Genomic DNA, 10,352 nt, shown 5'->3' on the forward strand with positions numbered 1-10,352 from the left:
GGTTTTTTTCTGGCTGAAACCAGAATATATGCCACCAGTATGTTTGTCCTGTCTCCAACTGAACTGAATAATCCCAAGGAATATATATATAGCAACTACTTTTTTATTGAAGATTATTCTCTCTTCTTTCCTTTTCTGTTTTGTCCAAGGTCTGTTTTCTCCTGCTTCTTATGCAATGAAATTTTAATTTAAAAAATTCACACGGAGGCCTGTATTAAAATTTAAAGGTTGGAAGGAGGTGGAATGAGTGAGCTAATTTGGTTTGTTTGTCAGAGCTGGGTTTATTGCTTATAAAATATTATTATGGCATTTTGAGGTGCTTCCATTTTAGCTCGGTATCTATATGGAATTACTCTGCCTTGTTTCAGCGTGTTCTGGGTTTGATGTAAAATCTGATTAAGGATCTTAAAAAATGGTTTTGCCTGGGGCATAGTGATTTTGATACCCATATCTGGCAAAGGCTCTTTCCAGGACATCACAGTGCAAGAGATATCAACCAAATCTGTGCTGAGTGCTAAGTAAAGCTGGAAAGCACAGCTAAGTTTCTGCTGCAAGTGCAATGATTGTCTTCATTGTTTTCTGAAGCATTGCTGTGGCTGGAGACTTTGGGGCAGTGACAGGCCTGGTTTGTGTTCTGTAGGTGGGAATGCAAGATGGGTGGTTAGGTTGCTGTGCTAGGATGATAATCATAAATGCTGTCTATGATTCCCCTTTTATTCCCCCAGTTATATCTGGTATAGCCCTTCTCCAGCTCACTGGTATGGTTGTAGCACAGACTGTTATTCTGGGGACTTCTCTTGCAGTTCCAGTGCTGTGCAAGTCCAGCTCTATTGAGGTGAACATCCCAAAGGACCTGGTTGGAGGCCTGGACCTTTCCCTCATCAACACTTCGTGCAAAGGCGTGTCCAATGGCACTCATGTCAACATCCATTTCTCCCTGAAGTCCTGTGGAACCGTTGTAGATGTATGTATACCCAGTGCCCAGTCTCTGGGATTTGGGGATTTGGCTGTGCCTTACTTGGGGAACAAAGCTGATTTAGCTGCACCCTCAGAGCCCTTTCCTGTGTTGCCCTGCAGCTGTCCTCAGAGTAGAGCTGGGCTGGCATTCCACAGTCAGAGAGCTTGTTCCATCCCCCCTCCAGCACTGTGTGTCTGACAGCATGGGTGCTGCTTTCTGCTCACCTCCTGCTTCATGAGGGTAGAAGAAACAAGTGCCCTCACTCTTCATCCTCCTGCTAAGACAGATTCTGGTCTCCTGATAATGTTTCAAAGGTTAAACTGGCAACTGGTCAATGACTCACCTTAGCAGAGGGGTAGCAGAAGTGCGGTGCATTGCCAGCAGACCGAGGTCCTTAGTTGTGAGGTCTGTGAGGATGAGCAGCATCGTTCTGGCTGTGGGGTGTAAAGTCACAAGCTGGGCCTTCAGTGGCTACTCTTGAGTGTCAGCCCAGAGAGGTCTTTCTCAATGATCTCCCCTTTCTTTGCTGCAGGTAATCAATGACAAAATCATTGCCACCAACCTGGTGACTGGCTTGCCCAAGCAGACGCCGGGGAGCAACGGGGACATCATTGTGCGCACCAGCAAGCTGCTGATCCCGGTGACCTGCGAGTTCCCACGCCGCTACACCATCTCCGAGGGCTACGTGCCCAACCTCAAGAACTCTCCCTTGGAAATCATGAGCCGTAACCAGGGCGTCTTCCCTTTCACCCTGGAGATCTTCAAGGACAAAGACTTTGATGAGCCCTACAGAGGTGATCTTCCCACCCTCAAGCTTCGGGACTCCCTGTACTTTGGGATTGAGCCCTTGGTGCACATTAGTGGACTGGAGACACTGGTGGAGAGCTGCTTTGCCACTCCCACCTCCAAAATTGATGAGATCCTGAAGTACTACCTGATTCAAGATGGGTGAGTTCACTGTTCCCTCTCTTGCTGGCAATTTAGAGGGAATTGGCAGTGGGGCTGAGTTGTCTGTGTGATGCAGGAAACACTGTCCTGCTCTCCACAGCAGCCTGTCTGTCCTGGTCATAGCAATCACCAGCAGCCATCAAGCTGAAACCACCTCTCCCATCAAAAGTAATTGGGAGAAACAGTGGGAGGCAGTGACAGAGGTTCCTCTGAGTGCAGCCTTTGCAGGATGTATTTCCCTGTCACTAGCCTTGTGGATAATTGAGTTGGCTCCTGTAGAAAAGATTCTCTTTCCTGACACCCTCTCTCTGCCAGCCACAGAGTGCCAAGCCAATGTGCAGAACTCCCATGGCCATGTGCTGCTGCCAGGCAGCTGCTGCAGCAGCTGGAGCAAGTTTCTTAATTTTCTCATAATGGCCTTATTACAGCACGAGCCAGAAGAGCCCATTGCTAGTCCTGGTAGGAGCTGCAGGAGAATCCCTTGCTTTACTCTCCCTGATGCCTGTCAGTGCAATAAACTCAGGGTCTTTCAGTTTGGCTGTAATTTTTTGAAGTATTTGGGATTGGTGATCATTCCAGGATATGCTAAAAATAGTTTTGTGCAGATCTGTGGGTTTGCTGTTGTAGTGGTTTTTGCACCAGAGGTTTGGGGAGCTTTGCTGTGGGCTCAGCTGTGGCTCCTGAGGTGATCCCTCTTTTCAGACACTTCTTTGGGTGCTGAAATGACTGTGCCATGCTACAGCATTGCTGCAGAGTGTTTGCATCCAGCTGCTTAACCAGAGAGCTCTGAGGAAATGTCATAGTTGTGAGGCAGTCTGCTGTCCTCTAGGGAGGGAAATCCAGCCAAAGGAATATCTAAGACATACCCAAGAGTTGTAGCCTGAGAGTCAAGGGACTGTGCTTGTGTAAGTCCTGTATGTTGCCTGCCAGACCATTCAATGATGACAACAATCATGTCCTCAGCTGCCAGACTAAATCATCCACTGTTACAGCTGCTGCTGGCAAGTCTGGTGTGGTTGTCTTGTAGCAAAAGGGTCCTGCAATGTAAAGTACCCAAAAATACTGTTTCCATTTCCTCCTGACAGAGGATTCAGCATTAGCCTGCTCTCCCTCCATCCTAGGCTGCAGTCGTTCTGTGCCCAACGTTGCTGGCCTTTATGAGCAGATCTGTAATGGAAAAATTGATTTTATCAGCTCCCTGGCTTGGCTGTTCCCGTGGACCCTTCACAGAGTCAAGGCCTCAAACATTCATTAATTTCTCCCCATAAGTGAAAATGATGAGATTCAAAATAGCAGCCAAAACCTGAGCTGGATAGAAAAGGGAGGAGGCAGGAAATGTCATCTTTTGAATTCACCCCAGCACGGGTTGGAGGATTTATGGCACCAGCAGTCCCTTGGTACCTGCAGAGGGCATTAAAACTTCACTGAAGGGAAAAGTGCTCCACTCTGCAGCCATCACTGCAGGCCCCAGTGATTCAAAATTAAATTATCTGAAAGCAGTAAATTGTCCCTGCTCCAAACACTTCTGTAGTAACTCAGTTTCCTTCTAAAAATCCAGCCCCAAAAGCCCATGGCAATAAAAATGAGATTTTTTTATCAGTTTATGTAGGATCAGACCTGCAAGAGTTAACTGCATAATCCAAAGGGAAACACTATTTATATTGGAGGTGATATACCTTGGACTGAGGAATTGGAAAATTGCCTCTACTGCTCTCTTCTCTGTTAATTCCCTGCCTTCTGAAAACAAAGTGGAACAAAGGCAGTGACCGATGGCACAGCTGATAAACCCGAGTTCTCTGGGGCATCTGGAGCCAGGTCATGTCGCTGCTGAGGTCAGGAGCTGTGGCTCAGCAGAGCACAGGGTGGTTAAGGTAGTTCCATTGCAAAGCTCATCTTCTTATGCCTCAGGCTGCCCTGTTTGTTAGGCTGAGGTGGCTATTTCATTGTGCAAGCCTGTTCCTTTCAGCCTTGCAACTCTGAATAAGAGGATCAGAGCACAGCTCCCATGGCACTGCCACTCTGCTCCCCAAACGCATTATGCACAGGGATAGGGTGATTTTCCCCATATCCTGACCAGGCCCACCCCTTTTCCTTCCACACTTGTCTCTTCTCACCTCTCCAAAGTGGGCAGAAGGGTCTCTGGGGGTTTCCTAGCAGAGTGGGATATGGTCTGGCCTCACAAATGCAAAAGGAGTTGCCCTTGTGACTCATGAGGTTTCTGAGCTGGTTTTGTCTATGTATCTCTGACTCCTTTGTGGTGTTCTCCCACATTCCCTCTCCCTAGCCCCAAACCAGTAGGTTTCCTTCCACCAGTGTGGAGAACCTTTGGAAAGCCTGGAATTTAGGAGTAATTTTGAGGCAGTGTCCAATAATCATCACAGTTTATATGCTCACAAATGAGAAGGTGCCTGTGAGTTGACTTCATGGCCCTAGAGCTTGGCCACTCACCTCTGAAAAGACTTTAACTGTCATTCCTTATGATCAGATGCCTTGTTTAAAAAGGAATTTTGACAACACAGAGATTCCCAAAGAGCAGTTCTAACTTCCCTGCAGTGAAGGCAGAACTGCTCTTTTACAGCTGAACATGTCAAACATCAGCATTGCTGACAATGCCATGCACATTTCTCGTGTAAAGATGGGAGCTGAAGCTTGCTGCAAGAGCAAGGCTTTGATCTACACCAGTACCTCTTGTCTCTTCCACCACTGCTTTATTGTTGGGGTTTTTTAAGTATCTTTCAAAGTCCACATTTTCGAAATTAACTTGCTAGAAAGGATGAGCTGCATTGCAATGCAATTTCACAGCAGCTTCAGGACCTCCCAAGATACTCAAGGCTTTGCAATAATCAGTAATAATTATTGAGCCAGCATAACTTTTTGTCTGTCAAACTCTAAATAGGCAGTAATAGTTTATAAATGCACTGCACCTAGAATGTAGCTTATTAAAAAAGCAGCTTATTTTCCTGCAGTTCTGTGACCTCTCTTACAATCATGCATTGCTAGTGATGGAAAAACTGAAATTATAAATTTTCAGTGTAATGAATTTGAGCTGTTTGACCAAATCCAGCAGGAAGAAAAATGTAAATGATATAAAGCAAAGTAAATCTGGATTTTTGTTGTTTTCATCATCTGTCGTATTTTAGTAATGTGGGTGCAGGCTGCTTCATTTTAAGCATAATTTATGTGCATATCTATGTGTATACAGTAAGTGCATGGCACATTCTGTAGTGTATAACACTGCAGGCTGTTGCAGGGAGGTGAAATGAGGACAGACTTGCCTGCAGCTCGCTGGCAGTCCCTCTCTGAGGGGACTGGGCCACGTCCTGCCAGCCCTCTGCTGCTGAGCTGTTCCCTGTCTGGAGATGCTATTAGCAGTGCTGCTGTTTTCCCCCATCATTCCCGACTTTTCTCCTGTGGCCAAAGAGGAAGCAGCAGAAATGGTAGCTGAGCCTGAGAGAACCAATCCCTCCTTTTCTTTCTCTGGTTAAGTAGGCTGGAATGTCTTTTCTCTTTCTTTTTTCCATTTCTGGGAAAGCCATTAAAGCCTATCCCTCTGCTCTCCTCAGCTGTGTTTCTGATGATTCCGTGAAGCAGTACACGTCAAAGGACCATCTTGCCAAGCACTTCCAGGTTCCTGTGTTCAAGTTTGTGGGCAAAGACAACAAGGTAAGCTCAAAACTGAACTCTTAGATATTTCATCAGCTCTGATATGACTGAGAAACCTCAGCACGAAGTTGGAAAAGGGTATGGAATGGCTGACCCAAGGCAGGTGCAGCTCTGCCTGTTCAGCAGCTGCACCTTACAGGAGCCTGCCAAAGGTACTTCAGGAGAGATTGTTAAAAACAACTAAAATTGAAATATGAAGGACAGTTTTGGAACATCAATGCCACAGCAGGCTAAAATCATTGTTGCTTCCAAGGTGGTCTTGGTGGACCTCTGTTTGCTTGGTGAGAGAAATGTTCTCAGTCACCAGGCACGTGTCACAGTGCCCTGTCTTTAAAACAACACAGTTTTTAGTTTGGGATCTCTTCAGCCTTGTGTCTCTTGTGAGTACAGATGCCAGCACTCCAGACAGAAGGCCGCCATGCTGCTTAATTCAAGCCTGAAACCAGGCTGTCTCTGTGGGGCAGCAGCTCTGTAGTGAGAAGACAGTGGGAGGATAATGGCATTTTCCTAATGCAAATAGCTTTCCTTTCTGTGTTGGAGGAAATTGGATCTTCCAGTCATTGTTATGCTCAGCCAACACTGCCTGCTCCAAAACTTATAAAGCTGCTGCTCCAGCTACTGGAGAGCCCCAGTAGGGTTAAAACAGATTCTAAAATTCAGAAATTTTCTTTGGCTTCCTGATCATCCCTGCTGCCTCCAACCTGCATCCTCCCATCCTGCACAATGGATTCTGCTTCAAACCTCTCCAAGTCTTTGTGGCTGCTGCTTGCAGGGATGTTGCTTCCTCTCTTGGTCATTCACAGGGCAGGGAGCAGCAGTCCTGTCACTGCCTGTGCTGTGCAAGGAGAAAAGGCAGCTGTCTCCTTGCTCTTTGCATTCTCCCTCTTCCCTCAACTTAGCCTCTCATCACCCTGCATTCTCCTTGGTTTCCTAGCTTTGTTTTCCCAGCTTACTTGAAATTCTCTTGCACGTCTCCATCAATCCTTGCAAGACTTCACGATTCTTGACACACAGCTCCTGCCAGTCCACGTGAGCTCTTCCAAGCTGATTCCTGCCATTTTCATCCCTTCATCTGGAGGATCGTTTCCCACCTTCTATTCCCTGTGTCCCCACTCTTGCCTCTGAGACCTCAGCCAGGCTCTCTGGAGAGGGCACACAAGCAAACAGACGGAGCGGCCGTTCTGGCTGCAGGCGGCGATGCTGGACACGGACCCTGTGCCACGGGCATGCTGTGGCACTGGCCCTGGCAGCGGTGCCAGTGGTCCCCAGAGCTGTGCACTGACCCTGCTGCTGTGTCCCCACCTCAGGAGGTGTTCCTGCACTGCCGCATCCTGGTGTGCGGGGCGCTGGACGAGACCTCGCGCTGCGCCCAGGGCTGCCGGAGACGCGTGCGCAGGTCGGCTGAGCAGCGGGAGGAGCAGCAGGACAAGGAATCTGTTCACGTGGCAAACCACCTCCTGACAGGCGGCCCCATCAGGATCGACTTTGATGACTGACACCCACCCTCTGGAACAGCATCCCTGGCCTTCCTTATCACTGCCTTCTGTTGCGGTTGTTTGAGAAATCAGAGGTATTTGTTAAAGCCCCGCTTGAACCTCAGGACTCGTTTCCTTAATTCCGTGGTGGTTATTTGTCAAGTGTTTTGGGCCCATGAGGCAGCCCTTGGAGTGTGACCTGGACTGCAGAGCAGTTTGGTTTTATCTGCATTTCTCCCCAACAGTCCTTTAGCTGAAGGGACCCTGTTTCTTTGCAGGCCGGAAGTGTTACCCAACTTTGCCTTTCCCTACATCCACCTACAGGCCCCAGGACTGTTTGTCCTTGACTAAACAAATGTTATCCAAGCCCTTCTTGCATCAGACAGTACAAATAGTATCATAGCTGAGTGTGTTTGCTGTGCAGCTCTGTGAGTGATGCTGAGGATTTCAGGTGACTGTTAATAAAACCATGTATAAAATATATCTCATCATGTGTAAGTTCCTTGGAGCAATGCAGTTGTCATTACAGGCAGCTAAAGCTCAGATCTATCACAGGCACATTCAAATGGGATTTTAAATAGCAAAAGGTATTTAAGGAGATTTGATTTTTTAGGGGCTTTTGATAATTGCATGAAGTTTAGTAGTGTTTTCTCCTGTATTTAGTGTATCATTATTCTTCTCCCTCTTTTCCCACCACCAAAAATGCTTTTCCTAAGTGCTACTATACACCTTGATTGTAAGAGAGCCACCATTAAACATCTATAAACACCCCCTCCCATGCGTGCTGCTGCCAAGTGTTTGTCTGGAAGTTGTGATGCATTGCCCTGGTTAGCGAGGCCATGGTTCCAGCAGAGGATTAGAGGAATGCACATTAATTATTTATAGCAATCATTGGTGATGTGTCTCAGGACAGGGCTGTCCCCAGTGAGCCTGGTGACAGGAGACAAGGCAGAGTTGTCTGAGTGGCCGTGGCAGGGGACACAATTACTGGTGGTGGTGGTGGCATCGTGGTTGTCAGGAATCTTTTTGGGCTATCAAGCTCCTTCTGAAGAAAATATAATGGATGTGATCAGCTCAGGCTCCTCTGGGCTTCATTGAGCTGTGTGTTAAAGGATTAGGGTGTGGGGAAGGGAGGAAGCACAGCCAGCAGTGAAGGACACCGTGGGACAGGCAGGGCTGGAGGATGAGGAGAAGGATCCATCTCCACCGGTGGCAGTGGCTCTGCAGTGTGTTCCCAAGGTTTTCTACAAGAAGCTCCTCAGTGTGCAGCTCTGTCCTGCGTGCTTGGAGGTCTGCTGGAAGCCCCCCAGCCTTCATCACCTGTGTTCTGCTTTGCTTGGAGCAGCCAAATTACTGCAAAAGCCAAAATTTGCTGCTGCTCTCAAATGGAAGGGGAATCCATTTGAAGGGACCATTTAGAAGGGAGTCACAAATCACCTCAAACATTTCAATCTATTTCACAGATTTATTTGTTCTGGCAAGTGAGATTCCAGTGAGGAATGAACTTTTAATGGCTGAGAGTTTAATAATTTTTTTAATAGCTTCACGGCTGCTTTTTCAATCTTGGAAATACATGTGTGTGTGTGTTAGAGTAAACAAAAATATTTCTATGATGATAAGTAGATATAAATGGAAAGATGCTTTTCATGTGTTATCCAGCCATATGTGAAAGAAAAAGAAAGGAAAAAGGCTTCTCCTAGGATTGCTGTTCTGCTGATTCACATCTGCATTAGGACCACAGGGGCAGTTTCCCACTGTCACTTCTTTGTTCAGACAGCCTCCACTAAATATATTTGTTTTGATAAAACGAGAGCTGGGAAATGAAATTAATTATCTGGTGCCTTCTGGAGAATCAACTGGTCTTGTTTGTTTATACAGAAGGGATGTGGGGGGGAGTGGTGGAGGAAGAAGTTCCTTTCCTGGCTTATTTCAGTTATTGTGCACATTATTTCATTCTTCCTGATGAATTCATGTGAAGCAGCTTTTCCACTCTGCAGCTGAAAACAATCCTGCCAATGCACAAAGTCCAGAGGAAGCCACGGGATGAGCAAAGCCATGTCTTTGTGTCCGGAGCAGGGTGGAATTGAAGATGACCCAAGGTTCATGGAGCAACCTGGAAAATCCTGTGATCAGCTGCTTCCATGGCTGTACATCACTGGACAGCAAGAGTGGCACGGAGGGGAAGCAGTTTTTAGTTTGGTTGCAGTTTTACTGCGTTCATGCGCTGGTTTGCTCCTGCACAGGATTATCTGGTGCTTTGCCAGAGTCACTGCCACCACTTGAAAGTTCAAGTATTTCCTCGTAGAGCTGCTGGTGGGGTTTTTCAGATTAGCACAGTGAAAAATGAACTTATTCAGTAGCTAGCCTGCTTGCAGCAGTCTCTAGGGTTTTGGGATGAATGGTGGTCTGAAAGCAGGGAGAAATGATGATTTATGTTAGCGATGTCCCCAGCACATCAGTATCTGGGAACAGAGACTTTGTTCAGAAGCCTTTGATTTCTCCAGTGTATGTCATCACCTGCCAGCAGCTGCTTGGCTTTGATCTGCTATCACTTGAACTATAAGATAATTGATATATTTGCCATGCAGTCAGCTACTGAACGTAGACAATATAGCTATTGTAACTTTTTTTTTGTCATTTAATCATAGGAGTAGGTTCACATTTAAACTGGCCACAGGCACTGTTTCACCAACAAAATATAAAGTTTGGGCAGTGTCTGGAATGAGGAATGTTTCCTTCCCATCCCTAGCCAAAAGTAGGTGTTTCCTAGCTGGATAATCAAGGTTGTCTGTCCAGCCTCATGCTCTGACAGAGTGGTGAACCTTGGCAGTGCAGAATTCCCTGTCCAGTGGCATTAGCCCAGCTAGGAAAGGCTGTCATTACATCTGAACAGTGTTGAAGTCCTCTGTGATGGAAAACATCCCAGTACACCTCACACAGTCACTTCCATTTTCCTGGTCTGGGTACCAGGGGGCTCTTGTTGTTCCAGCCCACTTGGGGCCAGCTGAACAGCTCATTGCTGTTCACTGTAAGGCAAAGATGACTGGCAGGAACAGGAATACAGGGCTTAAATAATTTATAGCTCCATGCATACATTTTAAACCCATTTAAACTGGAAGAAAAGCAACCAAGACAGACTCTTTCCACTCTTGTTAAATCACCCTTTTGCAGCCTTAACTTCTCTGTGGCAGATGGAAGAACATAACCATAAATATGTTTGCAGGAGCTGCTGAAATATTTACGTGGCATGGCATGCACACACCCAGCAGCAACATCCTTCCAACAAGAAACCCAGCTCAAAGCTGTCT

General features: G+C 46.7%; 1 protein-coding gene across 4 annotated transcripts in view; it reads left to right on the forward strand.

The window, feature by feature from the left end:
• OIT3 (oncoprotein induced transcript 3) overlaps positions 1-10,352 on the forward strand; it is a 43,652-nt gene that overhangs the window by 17,347 nt on the left and 15,953 nt on the right. For 3 of the 4 annotated variants that reach the window (XM_041468076.1, XM_041468077.1, XM_041468079.1), the window contains exons 6-9: positions 804-964; positions 1,491-1,906; positions 5,470-5,569; positions 6,877-7,139. In XM_041468076.1, the coding sequence (XP_041324010.1) occupies positions 804-964; positions 1,491-1,906; positions 5,470-5,569; positions 6,877-7,065 (866 nt within the window). In that variant the 3' untranslated portion in view covers positions 7,066-7,139. Of the gene's footprint in view, positions 1-803; positions 965-1,490; positions 1,907-5,469; positions 5,570-6,503; positions 7,140-10,352 lie in introns of those variants that run through there. The other variant, XM_041468078.1, reaches the window with a different exon arrangement.

Source organism: Pyrgilauda ruficollis, unplaced genomic scaffold (genome assembly GCF_017590135.1).
Source record: "Pyrgilauda ruficollis isolate IOZ18807 unplaced genomic scaffold, ASM1759013v1 scaffold210, whole genome shotgun sequence".
Lineage (NCBI taxonomy): Eukaryota > Metazoa > Chordata > Aves > Passeriformes > Passeridae > Pyrgilauda > Pyrgilauda ruficollis.